This window comes from Pistacia vera, unplaced genomic scaffold, assembly GCF_008641045.1.
Source record: "Pistacia vera cultivar Batoury unplaced genomic scaffold, PisVer_v2 Contig723, whole genome shotgun sequence".
NCBI classification, from domain to species: domain Eukaryota; kingdom Viridiplantae; phylum Streptophyta; class Magnoliopsida; order Sapindales; family Anacardiaceae; genus Pistacia; species Pistacia vera.
Window position 1 is genome coordinate 568,726 of NW_022196583.1, and position 19,828 is coordinate 588,553.

The window sequence follows — 19,828 nt, forward strand, 5'->3', positions numbered from 1 at the left end:
ATTTAAATATATAAGTATATAGCATTTTAATTAATAAATAATAAATTATTATGATACATAGCATGGCAAATTTAATAAAATAATAGATTTTATAATCAAATGATATATAACATAACAAATCTAATAACATAATAGCTTCATATTTTTCCAAATGTAATCAATAATTAAATATTATGAGATAACATTTTAATTAATAAATAATAAATATAGTATGATAAATNTCTAATCTAATTGGAAGAAAATTTGTCTCTATTAGTTCCAAATTCACGGAGATATAACCTATCATATTTTTTCTCAGCTCCCCATTTATGAAGATATATAATCTACTGTGATAACCTATCATATTTTTGGTGATTGTATTAAACTATTATGTTATAACAAATTTAATAACGTAATAGTTTAATTAAACCTAAGTTATATATATATATAACAAATTAATCATACATTTGTATTGATCATATATTACAATAGACTCTTATACCACTATGAATTTATGGGTGTTGATACAAAATATATATGTAGACCTTTAAAATTTTTATGATAATTTATGTAATGATAATATATATATGATAACCTATAATTTTGATAATTTAATAACATATTAAACATATTTAATTTATGATTAATATATGTATGATAATAATTTTGTATATACACAATTACACACACACACACACACACACACACACATATATATATAAAATAAAAACTCAATAACCAACAAACTAACCTGGCCTAGCCCAAATTTGGTGTATATTTTTTATTCAAACATGTATTCGAACAATTAGTTGAACGATCACGAAAAGCTCGTTTTGTTAATCGAACGAACACGAACGGCCATTCTGTGTTCGTATGAGTTCGAACACGATTTTGAACAACCTTTTGTGCTTATCGAACGATTTTTGAATGAGGGTGTTTGTTCGTGTTTGGTTCGTTTGCAACCCTATCTAGACCCCAATAAAACTAGATGGTACCCAATTGATTAGATAGACTGCTGAAGTAAGTGTTTTTCCCCAAAAAGATAATGGCATGTGAGCTTCTATTAATGAGGCACAAACAACCTCCAATAAGTATCGATTTTTCCGCTCAACAACACCATTTTGTTGGGGTGTGTTAGGACAAGTAGTTTGATGAATAATATCATGTGTGGCCAAGTACTACTGAAAATCCGAACTTTGATATTCTCCTCCATTGTCACTTTGGAGTACCTGAACCGGTGCACTATACTACATATGAACCATTTTGTGAAATTTCCAAAATATCAAATTAACCTCCCCTTTGGATTTCATAAGACATACCCAAGTCATCCTTGTACAGTCACTAATAAAAGTAATAAACCAACGGGATCCACCTAAAGTAGTAACTTGTGATGGCCCTAAGACATTCGAATGTATAAGCATAAAATGACTTGGACTTTTGTTTATTGTTATTGGAAATGGGACTCGATGACTTTTTGATAGTTCACAAATGTCACAACAGAAGTTATTGATATCATTTTTTTCAAACAAACTTGGAAAAAGCTTTTTTAAATAACCAAATGAAGCATGTCCGAGGCGTCGATGCCATAATCGGATGTCGGATTTATGTTTATCTTTTTTAGAGTAATCTACTATCAAAGCCTACTGTACCATGGCGTGACTCTAAATCCAAGTAATTCAACTGCCCCCATCTAATACCACAACAAATCGTCTGCTTTGTTTGAATGCTTTTAAACTCACAAAATTCAGGCAAAAAAATCATCACACAAGATAAAGCTTTAGTTATTTTAGAGCTGACAACAAGTTATAATTCAAGGATGGAACAACTAACACATAATCTAATTGGAAAGTGTTTTTGAGGGTTAATGATCCTTCCCTAATGACTAGAGTGGACTCACCATTGGCAGTAGAAACAAATTTTTGGGATGATGTTTTAAGGTTAGAAACATGCCTAGAATCAAATGTCATATGATCGGTAACACCATAATCAATTATCCATATAATATTAGAAATAGATGTGCACATATGTAAAGACTTACCATCATTTCTAATAGTAGCTACAAATGATGAAAACTATTTGACATAGTCTTCCTTTTCCACAACAACAATAGAACTTCTCTTCTTGTTGTTGAGCTTGTTAGGTTTCATCTATGCATGTTGACTTTCAATCTGAGCTATCATTGTGAAAGTTTCAACAAAATTTGAAACAAAGTGTTTTCGTATAATTTCTCCACACATCATTTTTTTTTTAAGCCCTTTTGACTTTTTGACTCTTTTTTTGATCTTTTGACTTTGACATTGACTATAACTTTTTGACTTTGACCTTTTTTTTTCAAGTTAAAACAAATAGAATTAAAAATGCAAACTCACAAACTCCTTTCTGGTGCATATCGGTTTTGGAAGTAGATTAGAGATGGCAGCAACAGATCGGAGGGCAGATGGGCAGTAGCAGCCAGTCAGCAGCAGACGATTAGCTTTCAGTAGCAGCAATTCAGTGTTGGTGACAACAGAACGATAGCAAGAATGTCTTCGTTGGTGTCAAATCAGAAGCGACGACGTTAGCTTGGTGGTTTGATTTATTTGTTCTCGGCTGAAGCGGCGGCAAGAATGTGGATTGGTGGTTTGGGATTCAGTTGTGGGGCATCAGCAACGAACGATTTGTAGTTTGGGATTTGAAAATTTTCGACAGCGGCAACGACAACATGATCAACCGACGGTGGAATTTGGCGTCAACTTGATCTGACTTTGTTTGGAGTTTTGGTTTTTTTCTTTGTATTTTGGTTGTTGGCAGTGGCCAAAGTTGGTGGGGTGTTGGTTTGATTGGATTCTGGTGTTTGAGTTACAATAGTTTTCTCCTTCTTGGATTGACGATAGTTCNTGGTGGTTTGATTGATTTGTTCTCGGCTGAAGCGGCGGCAAGAATGTGGATTGGTGGTTTGGGATTCAGTTGTGGGGCATCAGCAACGAATGATTTCTAGTTTGGGATTTGAAAATTTTTCGGTAGCGGCAACGACAACATGATCAACCGACGGTGGAATTTGGCGTGAACTTGATGCTGACTTTGTTTGGAGTTTTGGGTTTTTTTGTTTGTATTTTGGTTGTTGGCAGTGGCCAAAGTTGGTGGGGTGGTTGGTTTGATTGGATTCTGGTGTTTGAGTTACAATAGTTTTCTCCTTCTTGGATTGACGATAGTTCTCCAGAAAATTTCCCAGCGATTAGATTTGATTTGATTTTAGAATGAGATAATGGCAGTGGTATTTGGATTAGAATTGGATAATTTCGTGGTTTTGAGATGGAAATGGCAGTGATGGTTTGCGTGTGTTGGTTGGTGTTTGGAGTGATTGGTTGTGGTCGTTTTCTCCTTGTCGGATTGACAGCCATTGGATGAATGTTTGCATGCCGGTAAATTTTCTGACGGTTGCTCTACCATGTGCAATTTTTTATATCTTTAATTCTATGTTTATTTGAAGAGTTGGATGTTTTAATTTATTGATTTTCATTATAGAGTTTTAGGCCTTATATAGACAAAATACAATCTATCGAATCTCCTAATTATGTCAGTCACAATATATAAACATAATTAGGAGATTACAGGATATCAAGAATATTATGAGTATTTTAAAACTGACAAAATTAGAAGATTATAAAATATTCAGGAAATCTTAACACTTTTATTATTATTATTTTGTAAATATTGTCGGTTTGTTGTAATATGTGTCTTTAGGGCATACATTCAACTCACTAGTAGATCAAAAAAAAAAAAAAAAAAAAAAATTCAATGCATATGATATACAAAAAGCCAAAAAATATAAATTTTAATGTATTGATACACTAATTTTTTATCTTCTGATGAACTTAAGGGTATATGTTAAGACAACCCAACACAAATATAAACTTATAATTAATCAATTCCTCTCTTTTTTTTTTCTGTTTTTTTTTTAACCCTTTGATTTCATTTTATTATTATTGACAACGGGAATCATCAGTTTTATGTTATGTTGTTTAAATCCTTCTTTTCTTATGATTAATATGAAGTGTTTATTTATTTATTATTTTAGACTTATCATATATTTTTACTTTTAGAAAATATTTTATTGATAATGAAAATTTATTTATTTCGTAATCTAACTCATTATTTATGCAACAAAAAAAAATTAAGAGTTGTCTATTCAATAAAATTTCTGTGTCCAATCTCCATCAGTGATGTTTGTAATGACAAAACTTCAAAAAGATTTTGAGTGGAAATGTGAAACGCATAGGTCATAACCACGACCACCTATGTATTTCTAATTTAATGAATGAAATTTTAAACTATTTTTTAATGAGTGATGCTATGGGTACTAATGAATGAGTACTAATATGTGTACTAACTAAAGCATAGTACCCGTACTATGCGCATAGTACAAGTACTATGCTTTAGTTAGTACACATATTAATACTCATCCATTAGTACCCAGAGTATTATTCTTTTTTAATTCTGACCAGCAGAAGTGCCTAAATCTTAGCAATTTCTAGGAGCATCAGATCAGATTGGAGTTCTAGAATTAGGGGTTGGTGACTCCAATTAATTTAGACGAACCGCCGCATTGTGTTGGGGAACTGTTGCTACAAACACAAGTGTCTCCTCCATATTATGAGATATTGTTAGATGTTCTTTTTTGGATTTTTCGTCCGAATAATACTTTGGATACTAATGGATGAGTACTAATATGCGTACTAACTAAAGCATAGTATCCATACTATGCACATAATACAGGTACTATGCTTTAGTTAGTACGCATATTAGTACTCACCCATTAGTACCTATAGCATCACTCTTTTCGTCCTAGTACTTGGTTTGTGAACACAAACACTCATGAAGGCTTTACAGTTTACAACAACCTAAAGAATAGAGATATTTATTGAAGATATAATTCTCAGCTTCAGTCAACTCTAATCCACCTCAGTCAACTCTAGTCCAGCTTCCAGCTCAGCACATTAGTTTGAAGGATTAGTTAAGAATAGTTAAGTTGGTTTTACTGATGTAACAGAATTAATTGTAACTACGGTTAGTTGAGTAGAACTACAGTTAGTTGAGTAGAGTTAGTAATATGAGTACTTAACTTAAGTCAAGTGTAAATGATTTCAGATGTGATTTTTACAATCAATAATATTCTGCATTATACAAATCTCTGTGTAAAAAATCTAATATGGTATCAAAGCATTAGGATTTTTTTCTTCAAATCAATAAAAGAAGAAAAGCTTAAATTGTTCATCAATTTTGTTTTGATTCAGTCGACGATTAGCTCAAAGTTAGCTCTCAGTTGGTGATTAGCTCAAAATTAGCTCGATTTGCTCAATGATTAGCTTGATTTGTTTGAATCAGTTGACGATTACAAGTCTGAATCTTCTTTTGTTTCTTTCGGAGCTTAAATTTGTGAATTACAGAGCAATTACACAAGATGGAGAATACTAGTGGGAAATGACGATGAATCTTCCAGGTTCAAACTTACCAAACTTGCCACTCTACATTCACTCATCAGATACACTTGGTTCAGTATTGGTGACAGAGCAACTCACAGGTACAAAAAATTATAGTATCTGGAGTAGGGCTAAGACAATTTCACTTCAAGTCAAGTATAAATTGGGACTTGAGATGGTACATGCAAGAAACCATCTGATTCAACTTTAAGTTCACAATGGAAGAGATGTAATTCCCTTGGGATCTTCAACACGGTTTCGAAAGAAATCTTCAATGGAATTGTTTATTCTACCAATGCACATCAAGTGTGGCAGGATTTATAGGAGCAGTATCACAAGGTGAGTGGAACTAGGATTTATGGAGTACATCGGGAAATTGTTAATCTCACACAAGGTACTATGTTTGTAGCAATTTATTATAACAAGTTGAAGGCATTGTGGGATGAGTTGAGTTCTATGATTAGTTTACCACCACTAGACAGTGTATCAGCTAAAGCATACTTTGATCACTTAAATCAACAGAGGTTGTTACAGTTCTTAATGGGCTTAATGATACTTATTCCATGGTGAGGAGTTAGATACTCTTGATGTCACCATTGCCTTCAATTAAACAAGCCTACTATATTGTTAATCAAGATAAAAGTCAGAGAATTTTGTCAAGGGCTGCTCTATATGCACAAAATACACAAAAAAAATCTAAGTACAAAGGGAAGAAGCCCTACATAAAATGTGATTTATGTCATCTGTCAGGCCACAAACAAGACACATGTTATAAAATACATGGGTATCCAGCAGATTTTAAAGGGAAGATGAATGGATCCAAGGGCAAATCATCAGCTCATCAAGTGCATTGACAGTCCAATGTTCAAGCATCTACTGCTTCTATTGATTCTACAAAAAAATCGCTTGGAACAATTCTCTCAGCTGAACAATATTCGCAGCTTCTTCAACTACTTGGTAAAGAGAATGTTTCAGCCTCAGCCAATGTAGTAGGTACTGCCACATCCCTTTTTTCTTACTATAATGAAACTGAAAATTGGATAATAGACTCAGGGGCAATGGATCACATGACTAGTAGGTTGTCTAGCTTAGATTCTCCTATCGATATGGATTCTAGCCCAAACCTTTATGTTGGCCTGCCCAATGGTAGCAAAACTAAGATTAGACACACTGGTTCTGTCAAATTGGATGAGAAAGTTAGTCTTGATCATGTGTTGCATTTACCATATTTCAAATATCATTTGTTTTCAGTTTCAAAATTCACTGCATCTAATAATTGTGCTGTTACATTCTATTCTGACTTTTGCTTAATCCAGGGCCTCTGGAATGGCAAGTTGAAGATGATTGGTAGACAATGTCAAGGCTTATACTTCTATGTGCCTTTTACACGGTCAACTCTATGAAATTTTGACATTTATGAACTAGCCAAAATGATTTCTACAAATGATGTTAGTAATTCAATAGTGAATAAAGTTTCAAGTTTTAGTTCTAAATGTGGTTCTTCTAGTTCATGTACTGATTTTCATGTTTGGCATCAAAGGTTGGGTCATGTACCAAATTTTGTCTTTAAACAGATGTTCAAAACTTTGCTAGTTGATAATCTTTTTCATTGTTCAGTCTGTCCTTTGGCAAAGCAAACTCGAATACGTTTTCTATTAAGTCAAAATATTTCAAGTTATGCTTTTGATCTTTTACGTTCGGATGTATGGGGACCTTATAAGGTTCCTACTTATGGGAATGCTAGGTTCTTTTTTACAATTGTGGATGATTGCACAAGAGTTACATGGTTGTTTTTAATGCAATTTAAATATGATGTTTTCCAAATATTACAGCAATTCTTGAATATGGTCCTTATTCAATATCATATGACTCCCAAATGCATCAGAGCAGATAATGGCTTAGAATTTTTCAATAAAAATTGTAAAGAGTTGTTGCAAAAGTTTGGCATTCAACACCAAAGTTCTTGTGCTTACTTTCCACAACAAAATGGTGTTGTGAAAAGAAAGCATAGGCATATATTACAAGTGGCTAGGGCTTTAAAATTTCAGTCACATTTGCCACATTTACTTTGGGGTCATTGTGTTCAAACAGCTGTTTATTTGATCAATAGATTTCCAACCACTGTGTTAAAAGGCCTTTCCCCATTTGAAATTTTTTTTGGCAAGTCTCCTTCACTAGCACACTTGAAAGTTTTTGGTTGTTTAGCTTATTCTACTATCTTTACTCCTAAAGATAAATTTTCTCCAATATCAAATCCATGTGTGTTTGTAGGATATTCTTTAGATAAAAAGAGATATTTACTGCATAATTTAGAAACTCATGCTATCCAGGTTACTAGAGATGTAGTCTTCTATGAGCATGTTTTTCCTTTCAAATTGTCTACATCAAATAAGTTTGTTTCCCCCTCATATTCTTTCTTAGATACAGATTCATCTGATTTCCTTACACATTCTGGACAGTTTTCTCTTCCAACCACAGAACCAGCTGTGACCTCTAGTCTAGCACCTATAATAGAATCCTATGATACACCAGCTAGTTTAGATCCTCCACTTGATCCTGAAATCTTAAGAGAAACCCCTCTTAAGCCTTTAAGAAAGTCCAATAGAATCACCAGACCACGCATTTGGACTACAGATTTTCATTGTCCTACACTAACCTCTTCATCACAAACTCATCTAGTAAACTATCCATTTTCAAATTGCATTTCTTATACCCATCTTTCACCTAAATACCATGTTTGTCTTAGCAAAATCTCTTCTTTAACTGAACATGACAGTTTTTACCAAGCTTCCAACGATCCTAAATGGGTTGAAGCTATGTCAAAGGAGATAAAAGCTTTAGAAGATAATCAAACCTGGTCATTGGTCTCCCTGCCTCCTGGTAAACATCCAATTAGATGTAAGTGGGTGTACAAACTAAAATTTAATGCTGATGGAACCTTAGAGAGGTAAAAGGCTAGGTTAGTAGCCAAAGGTTACACACAACAAGTAAGGATTAATTATGAGGAAACTTTTTCCCCTGTTGTGAAGAAGGTGACAGTGAGAGCTATCTTATCTCTAGCTTCCATACATGATTGGCCATTATATCATCTTGATGTTGACAATTCCTTCTTGCAAGGAGATTTAACTGAGGAGATTTAAATGACCTTGCCTTAATGTTTTCATAAGCCACCTAGACAAAACATTGTGTGCAAGCTTAGAAAATCATTGTATGTCTTAAAATAGGCTTCAAGGGCCTAGAATTTTAAGCTTACTTCTACCTTAGTTCAAGGAGGTTTCTCTCAGTCCAAGTCAGATTATTCTTTATTTGTTAAGAGGCATGATAATCAAATGGTTGCAGTTTTAGTTTATGTGGATGATATAGTAATTACTGGTAGCAGTTCAGAGTTGATAGCTAATACTAAGCAATTGCTTCACTCACATTTCAAGCTTGAAGATTTGGGGCTATTAAGATATTTTCTTGGTTTAGAGGTAGCAAGGTCAGTTAAGGGTATTACTATTTGTCAACGAAAATATGCTTTAGAGTTTATTTCCACAACTGGTTTATCTGGAGCTCGACCTTCTCTTATTCCTCTTGACCAGCATAAGAAATTTACCTCATCAGATTATGACAAACAGTTTGCCATTTCTAAAGATCCCTTATTACCTGATGCTGCCATTTATCAACAGCTCATTGGAAAACTTCTTTACTTGTGTATGACACGTCTAGATTTGAGTTACTAAGTTAATTTGTTGAGTCAATTTATGTTTGCTTCCAAAGTGTCTCATATGCAGGTTGCCTTGAAAATTGTTAAGTACATTAAACATGCTCCTGGTTTGGGGTTATTTTTCCCATCTGATAACACAATCCAGCTTAATGCTTACTGCGATTCAAATTGGGCTTCTTGTTTGTTAACCAGAAGATCAGTCACTGGCTTTTGTGTGTTCTTGGGGAATTCACTTGTGTCTTGGAAGTCTAAGAAGCAAGTTACAGTGTCTAGTTCTTCTTCAGAGGCTAAATATAGGGCCATGGCCTCTACTAAATGTGAGATTGTTTGGTTAGTGCGGTTATTTTCTGATCTTAGTTATCCAATTTGTTCTTGAGTCCCTCTTTTTGTGATAATTAGTCAGCCTTACATATAGCTTCTAACCCCATGTTTCATGAGTGTACCGAGCATATTGGCTTTGATTGTCATATCATTCAAAAGAAGATTCAACTTGGTCTTATTCAACCAAAATATGTCCCTAGTAATGAGCAGCGGTCTGATATTCTTACTAAAGCTTTAGGGAGTCATTTACATCATCATTTTCTGTCCAAGTTGGAAGTGCTTAACCTTTATCACTCACCAACTTGCTTGGGGGGGTGGGGGTGTGGTTATTGAAGATATAATTCTCAATCAACTCTAGTCCAGCTTCTAGCTCAACACATCAGTTTGAAGGATTAGTTAAGCATAGTTAAGTTGGTTTTACTGATATAACAGAATTAATTGTAACTACGATTAGCTGAGTAGAACTATAGTTAGTTGAGTAGAGTTAGTAAGATAAGTACTTAAGTCAAGTGTAATGATTTCAAATGTAATTTTTACAATCAATAATATTCCGCATTACACAAATCTCTCTGTAGAAAACCTAATAATGTTGTTGCAATTACCATGTTATCAAGCGTTGACAACATTATTTAAAAGATGTAAAAATATTTATGGAAATGTCGGAAAACAGAAAAGCAGTGGTCTGACAAGCAAAACAACTACATTTAGATCAACATAACAAGTTGATAACATAGGGTTATTTCCCAAACCTGCCCTAAGGTTCCAGTTTTCCTCACACCCCAAAGGTATGAAAAATTAGCACTGACCTCCCTTCAAATTTCAAGAATTATCTAATAGCTCTCCTCATCGGCCTTAATTGATAGATTTTTTTGTGTTCAGTGACTTCAGTCTATTTTATTTAACCCCATGAGATTGATTAATATCGTACAAATCCATTTTTGTTTTAGAAGTATTAAAAACACCCTTGCTGTAGTGATAAGTCTGTCTTACCCTTCCATCATTTACTAACTCAACAAATTTCTTAAATCTTTCACTCAATAAATATCCAAATCCAAAAAATCAACCTTGAACTTACAATTATATTTTCCGAGGGAAGGTTACACATTTAAACAAACATTTAATGAAAAAAAAAACAAAAAAAAAAAAAACTGAATTTTGGTAAAATGAAGTATTTTCCTTCAAAAATAATTAAAATAAAATTCATAAATAAATAATAAATTATATGGAAGCTATTTTTATAAGAACAATGAGGTAGGAGGAATAAAAAAATATTTTTTAAGTTGGTAAGTGATGGGAAAGGATAATATAGACTTTTAAGTTTAAAATCGAATGAAACTTTCGGAATAAGGGGAGGTATTGGGTATTTCTCCAAATGTGAAAGGAGATCAGGGCTTAATTTTTCGTACCTTTGGGGTGTGAAGGACTAAAACAGAAACCTCAGGGTAGGTGTGGGATAGTAGCTCAATAACATATATACATTATTTTCATTATTTTTAAACTTAGAACCTATATAATTACTTTAAAAATAAATATTTATATGATAGGCTTTTATTGAATTCAAACATGGAATAAAGAGATTAAAATTCTACGTGGCACCACAATGTTGTATTCTAAATTTTATATCCCAAAGAAATAATATTTCATTAATGATCAAATAAATAACATGATATGTTCGCAAAGTTGCAGGATAAATAATTAGTTTTTGAGAACTAGACAACTAGTGTTATAGAAATACAACAGGAATGAACTCAACAATGGAAAGGCATCTGAAAACTCATCCTCAATCTTCAATAATATTACCATTCGAACTGTACTCAACTGTAACAATTGAACTATAGACTTTTCACAGACTCAAATAACTCGCCACAATAATGAACAGCTGGCAAAATAATACAAGACAACAAAAATAAGAAATTATACAATTTTTCTAGGGGCAACAGGCAGCACACAGATCACTCAATGGAACATCAAAATACCAGATAGACAACATACTGCATGAAAAAAATAACCTTAATCCCCAATGGAGGTTTCTGCTCCCCTATTAAATTAACTCTCTTCCTCTCCATGCCTTCTTTCTGACATCATCAATCTATTTCCCATGGTGAATGTGGACATTTAGCCCTTACTACTGGGTTGAACTTGACAAATTTTTCATTGGGTTGGATCATCTAACTACAGTGAAGGAACCAAAACTTTCCGCCCAGCAATTTGACAGGTAGCAACAAGATGATGCTTAAACTAAAATAGTGTTACAAGTATTTTGTTCTTTGTAATTATCCAAATGGGTTCCCCCCAGTCGACGAGAAGGGTTGTTGGGTAGCAGGAGCTGAGTATCTACCTGCAGGCGGTTGATCTGGATTCATAAGGCCGAAACCAGCCACCTCACTCCCAAATCCCCCAACTCCTTGCTGCCTGTAAAGGATCATAAAAAAATTCAACACATATACCTTGATCTGCCAACAAATAATTAAAACAATCTACTTCAGATCCAAAAAAATAAAAGTTAAATCTCTTTTAGGTAGGATAGTTTATAAATTAGAAATGCAAATCATGTAAACATTTTGTTAAATGTTATCCTGGCAATTTTTATTTTTTTCCTTTTGCTGGCACACTTCCCATCAGATCTATGGTGGCCATTGGCAATCCATCCACTTAACAGATCCAAGTCTGACCATGAAAACAACAGGTTAAAACTTTATCAGGAAAATCAATGTAAGCTTGTTTTATTGCTGTGCAATAAACCAAGAAACTTAAGGTCAACCCCACTGCCCTCCCAGAAAAGAAAGAAAAACAGATTAAGCCAAGAACAAGTTCTAACACATTAAAGAGAGACAGAGAAAACTTCCAGCAATTACACCTAATTAATTTGCTTTATGTCATCCTAGGATTAGCAGATACCTTAAGAAACGTCAAACACATTTGGACTTGTCAATCGAATAGTTACCTGGAAAGTGGGATATTACTGGGTACTTGTGGTCCCATATACGCCCCTGTAAATTTGTAAAGCATTAGACGGGAAAAAAAAAAAAAAAAAATCTGTTTAAAGCACACCCAAAAGAAGAGGTTTTACTTGGAGGCATTGCTGATGCATACGTAGGTGCATGAGAAGGCATTGCTGATACATATGTAGGTGCATGGGAAGGCATTGCTGTTGCATAAGCTGGTGTCTGGGAAGGCATTGCTGATGCATATGTAGGTATATGGGAAGGCATCGCAGCTCCATATGTTGGTGCTTGGGAAGGCATGGCCAATGGATGAGGTGATGACTGGGGGGATGGCATCCAAGCTGGTGACGGGGTACCTAAGCTGGAAGTGCGCAATAAGCCAGGAGGATGTGACATATTTGGCAAAGCACCTTGTAAGGACACCATGGAAGGAAACTGCATCATGAGGAATACAAAACAACAAAATTTTACTAGAAAATACTTGATTTTAGATAACAAAAAAGTCAACAGCAATGAACAAGATCAGTTCAAACATACCATTTGGGCTTGAACTGGTGGTGATTCACTGTTGACATCAAATGGGTTTGTCGACTTTGACTGCACAAAAGTTGGCATGGGCTGAAACCATAAAATATACACAATTGTGAGTAACTTGTCGAGCAAAATTATATATAATAATCTTTTGGTATGTAAAGGTACCACTGCAGTATTATATTGCATTGAGAACCCCAAGGCACGAGGCGGACCAGTTTGCCACCCCGGAACTGCTTGAAAGGGTGAATAAGTTGAAGCAAACAGATCCTGCAATCAAACCGAGATTTATTACAAATATGTAATCCAGATGTACCACAAATATATCATAGGCGAAAACTTAAAGGAAATATCACCTCAGGCAGTTCTTTCCTTCCAGTTGACTTTACTTCCGCAGGTGAAGGTTGTGAGACACTCCCGGAATTGAACTCTGCAGAATTTGGGACAAATTGAGGAGCTTGCATAGCTGGTGCATTCAAAGGCCCTTGTGAATTCTGAGCATGAGACAAATTCCATGGCTGCCAAGAAGCCCAGGAAGCAAAAGTTTGAGCAAATACTGGACTAGAATGAAATATCATCTAAGATTTGAAAATACCACATTATTAAGCTCACCTGATTGCTTGAAGCTCCATGAACTGGTGCTGTAAGTTGTGGTGCAACATTTTGACTAACAGTAGTAGAAAATAAAGAATGTTGTTGATGCTGCACGCTAAAGGAATTACCAACATTCCCAGGCAATACTGGCGTTGTTCCTGGGGCAGCTGCCAAAGCATTAGGTGGGGGAAATGTAGCAAATCCACTAGCCGGTGCAGCTGCAGGGGCAACTGTACTAAAGGGAGAAATTGGTGTTTGCCCCACAGGTGCAACAGGTGAGTTACTACCAACTGGTAATACACCAGCATGAGCCACAGATGCAGTTATTGGAGCACTTGCACTACTGGGTATTGCAGATACTTCCAGAGAAAAGACAGATTCCAGCGTATTCAAATTTGGAGCTTGAGATTCTTTTGTCTCGGGGGCAAAATCAAAAGAGGCCCAATTGTTGTCATTGGTATGACTTGCTGGCTGTGCAACATGTTGAGGTTGAATACTCTGTTGTGCTTGTGTAGCTGTGGCAGTAGTAGGAGGTTCAGGATCAGCATCAAAATCAATTAAGCTTCCAGTACTCTCCAATTTGACTTCAGCTGGATTCTCATTGGCAGATCCCAAGCTGCTAGAAGATGCAGTTCTCTGAAAATAGAGATGATAATATGGTAAATCCATATCCCTTTCTATCGGTTCTTCCAGAAAATTTGGAAGAAAAAAACAAAAGAAAGTGTAAGAGAAGATGAAAGAAATTCAAATTGACATTTATGCAGATGTCTAGATCAGTAAAAATTAAGGTATATAATGTGAATCCTCAAATACGCAAATCAGTCGAAGACAAGTACACATTAAGTTCTCTTGGAATCACATCAGAGTGACATAGAGAGAGCCATACAGGATTTCTTTGAATAAAAAACATCAAATAATAAACCATAAAGGAAGAAAATGCAGTATATAAACAATATCTGGCTATTATTTGTCAGCACAAGTAATCTGACGATAAATTTGAAAATTCACTGTCAAAAGAAAAGCTCCCACTATTTAAAGTTACAATTTTCTAAAGATTACAATAAAGTAATACTGGAAGCATTGAAAAATATTGTCAATGCTTCCATGCTGATATCTATGGCTCTGCCGGCATGGCAGCTACTGGTGGATTATGGAGCATTTCTCTACCAGATTGAGAAACAAGAAGCAGACTTTAAGGAATAACTCATATTAACAAACATGAACAAGTATGCAGCTTAAATTAACGGAAGACCCACCTGTGTATGTGTAGAGCCATCGGCAGCCCTGCCACCGTTGGCTTTAGGAGGTTCACTTATACGAAGAGGCAAAACATTTTCTCCTAAAATTTCCCTAACAGGACGAACTATAGGGGGGCTAGATGACTCCAGATCTTTAGTTCGCTCAGGTGACCTGCCTTCCAGCTTTGAATCTCCATCGGATCCTTTCCGGCCATTTCCAAACCTATCATCTCTACGCCAATCATTGACAATCTCTGGACGAGCAGGACTACTTCTCCTATAATCACCATACTGTCGACTTTCTTGTTCATATCCAGGACTTCTTCTTTCATCATAACCATATCTAGAATTCCTATCATCACTTCTTCCACCAGGACTAGACCTGTCACCGTAGCGACGCTCAAATGTATCTTCATATGGTGGGCTTCGGGATCTCCCTTTCTCGTAGAAGTCTTCCTTATCACCCTAAATGACATGCCATTATTCAAACGACAATAATTGGAGACAAATCCATCTTACAATAGAAACAACCAAACATGTCAAATTCATTTTCAATTTAATTACATTTACTACATTATACCAGATAGTATCTCAAGAGAAATCAAAAAGAGAAAAAGTAGCATCTTACCATCTTTGCCCTCGGAGGCTTGTCATAATTCCTCTCACCACTGTATCTTCTATCCACATAAACATGCTTGATGAAATCTCGAAGTCTCTCAACATTACTGCCATTAAATAACTAAATCAGAAATGGGATAATTGTGAATACATATAACTAAACATAATTTAAATGAGTAATAACCTGCCATCGGGAGCAGATTGGCGTTGTGGATCCCATTCTTTAAAGTAAATTTCTTTTGCACGCTATATATACCAGACATATGATTCCAAAATAAAAAGCGAAGGATTAGTAATAAATATGACATGGGAACCAGGAGAGGTTTAACAAATCAAAAAAAGAGGAAGAAGAAGAAGGTATGTGTACCTGATTCCCCCCTTCCTGAAGAGCACTAACTTCTTGTGAAGTAAATTTAGCCATTGATATTGATTTGACTCTGTGCGTGAACTCCCGACTGGAAATATTTAAAATAGTTAAGCTGGGAAAGCAACTTATTTAACTCTCTCTCTCTCTCTAAGAAACACCGTGATGTACATGTATATTCAAGGAAACGTTTTTTTTTTCTTTGATCGGTGTATATTAAGGAAACTTATGAACAGAAAAAACTTGAAATCCCGGATAATAAGAAAATCATAGTCCAAACTTACTGTATTCCACTGCAAGTGGTGCAAACAAATGTCCAGAAATTTGTGCAAACATATTGTGGTCCCTGCTTGGCAGAAAAGTAAGTTAGCAATATTATAACAGGTCACATATTTTGCTTCTTCATATAGGAAGAATAGTTGCGCACACACTCAGATCCTGTGATATTCCTATTATAGTAAATGTACAATTGAAATTTGAGATATAAGGAGAACAAGGAATGATCACCTACTCGATCCTTAACTATCTATATGAAATCCCCAAGGAAAAACTTAATAGAGATTTGGTTTCATTTGCCAAAATTTGAATAGTGAGACTGCAATGGTATTACTCATGGAGTTTGGAGTCTAAACTTTGCTTATTCGACTATGTCCCCACCCACTAGTTGAGTCTCCAGAGTTCATATGATGACTTAAAACCATTATATTGCAAGACACAAACACTTCAGAAAGAACTTTGCAGAAGAAAGCAAATGCCAGTGAGAAGCTTATGGATATTAATCTATTTCTCTAATATATATATATATATATAGCAATTTATTCGTTGTTCAGAGATTCAAAGAGTTAACTAATCGTTCAAAGTCTACTGCACACCAGTAGAATTCTATCGCTTCTTATCATACTTTTAAGTGTCAGTCTACATAAAGCCTAAGTTGAGAAGTATTTGGGTTGCAAAATTCCATCTGTCCAATTTCCCCAAATACAGAATGTTTCCATGTCAAGCCTAAATAAGTTATAACATAATTCTTTTCATTATCAGCAAATAACTCGACTTATTCATTGCACCCAATTGTTCCGTCTTGTTACTTTCCCAACAAATTTGGAGTAATTTGTAAAGCATTACTTTAATTTAACTTACTTCCTGAGCAACCTATCAAGTGTTAAACAAATGAAACTAACTCAATCCTGGCACCAATATTTAATTAAGCAATCATGAAATATACAAATCCAGAACTTCATTTAATTAAGCACAAACAAGGATGCAATAGATGGCATACCAGACTGTTACAATTAATACATCTGCGATTATCAGTTAGTTTAAGGAGTCCCCGAATTATTCGCTCGTTTTTCTCCTCTTCCTTTACTCGATTCGCCATTCCAGTTTCCTGTAATTTAAAACCAATGCTATAAATAATGTGATCGAATTATCTCCAAAATGACTTACGAAAAAAGATTCAGTCTACTTCAATTTTCTCCAAAACGACACCTAATAACATAACAAATTTTCGAAGAATCAATCATCCGATTGTTCAAGAGGGTGATCAAGCTAAGAATATTTTATAGTGTTTTCATCTCAACAAAGATGCAAAGGCACTGTTTAACATAGAATATAAGAGATAAAGAAACGTAAACTGAAAACAAGTTAAAAATAATAAATAAATAAAGGAAACAAAATGTTTTTGGTTCCATACAAAACACAGTCTCCGCAAAAAAGGGAGCATAAATTAAACAAAACGCATAACAAAATTGGACGTTACTGAGCAACGGATCTGAGAAATCAAAGCTTGTGAAAGTGGAGTAAGGCGAGAAGAGAAGAAGAAAACGAACCTGAATCGGTTGGAGCAGAAGGAAGAAAGTTGGTTGAATTTAGGGTGCTTATTTTGAGCTGGTGATGATAGAGATCCAGAACTTAAGACTTAATTTCTTCGAATAAATAAAGCGCAGTAGACACCGAGAGAGAGAAAGAGACAGAGAGAGAAAGAAGGAGTTGCAGATCTTTCAAGGTTTGGTAACTATGGCTATTTTTTTGTACAGCTAAGAGCATAACCAAAGTCTGTTTTTCCTAAGAAGGAAGAGAGAGAGAGAGAAAACAATGTTTTTTTATTAAAAAGAGAATACAGAGAGAAGTATAAATATAAAGAGCGAGGTAAATGAGACGCTATTTTCACTGTGTTATCGGCTACCACTTGCTGTTACAATTACTGTTCCGTGTGCTTTCTTTGACTCAATTCAGTCTACTGCCCCAACGTTTCAAGCACACCAATCAAATGATTCGTTCTTTATTTTTTATTATTTTATTTATTTTTTAAGAATGACTGAAGTGAAAGGTAACTATCAAAAACAAGGGATTTAATTTACGAATTTGGGGTATTTTTGATAAATTATTAACGATAACTTATCTATTTAAGTTTAAAATCTTTTAGGATTATTATTCGAAAGTTCTGAATTTGAGTTTTTCTTAATTGCTAATAGAAATGGTTATTAAAATTTTTATTTGATCGATAGTTTAAAGGTCCCAAAGATTTAGTTTATGTGTGTGTAAACTGTCCAAAACTCCCAAGTCGTAATAAAAAAAAAAAAACTTTACTAAATTTAAAGGATCAATACTGAATTATGTATAAATTTCGAAAAAATTAGAAAAATAAATTATTGCTTACCAATATGTAAAGATTGGTTCAATGATTTTAGAATTTGTGTATAAAAATCTCAATGAATTATGTAAAATCTAGAAGAGTTTTTGAAAGATTTTAATATTTTATAAAATTGAAATTATCATAATGTACTTGCATTCAAGATAAAAAAAAAAAAAAATCTATTAAATAATAAGAAAATGGTAAATTTATTAATATTATCATACAAAAGAAACTACTTTACTTATATTTAATATGAAGTTGATTAATGAAGGCATATGAACCACTTGAGAGCCATCTTGGGTCAACTTTAGTCATCTTAAACACTAATGTCGCATCAACAAATTTTCATCTACACTTGCGAAAGAATAGACGTGTCAATAATCAATAATGAGTTTCAAAACTAAGTAGTTACCAAAATGTTATTAGAAAAAAGAGTTACAGGTTTTTTTTTTTTTTTTAATCATTTAGGGTGTTTAGATTAGTTTATGCGTATTTCAACTAATCTCTCGAGGTCTTGAAAGTTCGATTGAGTAATCCTCCCGTGACCATCTTTATTAGCGTCTAGGAGGACTTAAGCTTAAAAGCTTAGAGAATCTTTTTTTTTTCTTTTACTATTATATCATCTAATGGTGATTAAGATATAGTTTTTCTAATTATAATGAATCATTTATTTTAAAATCATAGATAGAACTTAAATAGAAAGTTTTGGTTGCACAAATATGTCCAATTGCATGCAAATTACACTTTTATATGTATATACAACCATGATCTTCAGAGCATGTAAGCATATATCAAGAATGTGAAAAAGAAATTGATGTTGGCTGTCGTCGAATTTGCTAAATAATGATTTGAAGTCTTTAAAACAGAACAAGCTTTAAAGAAAACTATAAAGTATTATTTGGATCTAAGCCAAACAATTATATTGTTCCCACAAATAATTAATATATATAGCATGTAACATGGCTGTCACTTTCAATATTTATAGACATGGCTTTAGTAAGGACGAGATAATTTTTTCTTCTTTAAATTAAATAATTTTAGCTAGTTAAAAAGTCATTTTTGTTCGTTACAATCATTGATGACTACTAAAAAAAATATATATACAAATAAACATAAGAATACGAGCAAAAAAAAGAAAATGAGTTTTTTTTTTTTTTTTTTTAACGAGACAATTATTTTACTAGTATCTAAAAGGTATGTTTTAAAATGATAAAGTAACTTTTGTTTACATATTCAAAAAGTGCTTTTATAAAGCTTAAAAAGCAAAAATGTTTATGTGTATTAAAGGAAAAATAACTCATAATCAGTCTATGAGTGTGCTATTAACCAAACTAATTTCTCTTTACCATAATATTATATATACAAAGTTAGGATTCTAATTTATTTATTTATTTAATTATCCTAATTGGGGTTATTTGAACCAGCTTAGTGCACATTAATT

The 19,828-nt window shown here is 33.9% G+C and overlaps 2 protein-coding genes across 2 annotated transcripts; one reads left to right on the forward strand and one right to left on the reverse strand.

Moving 5' to 3' along the window:
* Nucleotides 1–8,767: 8,767 nt before the first annotated feature.
* On the forward strand, nucleotides 8,768–9,520 carry LOC116114826 (uncharacterized mitochondrial protein AtMg00810-like). Its single transcript, XM_031400969.1, has 2 exons — nucleotides 8,768–9,131; nucleotides 9,198–9,520. Exons 1-2 carry the CDS (start codon nucleotides 8,768–8,770, stop codon nucleotides 9,518–9,520), a joined length of 687 nt encoding a protein of 228 aa, XP_031256829.1.
* Nucleotides 9,521–11,222: 1,702 nt separating this feature from the next.
* On the reverse strand, nucleotides 11,223–17,849 carry LOC116114783 (probable ADP-ribosylation factor GTPase-activating protein AGD14). The gene is made up of 14 exons (XM_031400920.1): nucleotides 17,582–17,849; nucleotides 17,032–17,139; nucleotides 16,040–16,101; nucleotides 15,759–15,846; nucleotides 15,576–15,637; nucleotides 15,402–15,498; nucleotides 14,792–15,238; nucleotides 13,554–14,171; nucleotides 13,298–13,459; nucleotides 13,110–13,211; nucleotides 12,948–13,028; nucleotides 12,536–12,845; nucleotides 12,410–12,455; nucleotides 11,223–11,877 (listed from the first exon to the last, which is right to left on the reverse strand). The coding sequence occupies exons 2-14, from the start codon at nucleotides 17,128–17,130 to the stop codon at nucleotides 11,739–11,741; spliced, it is 2,313 nt and encodes a 770-aa protein (XP_031256780.1). The 5' UTR covers nucleotides 17,131–17,139; nucleotides 17,582–17,849; the 3' UTR covers nucleotides 11,223–11,738.
* Between the last annotated feature and the right edge of the window lie 1,979 nt (nucleotides 17,850–19,828).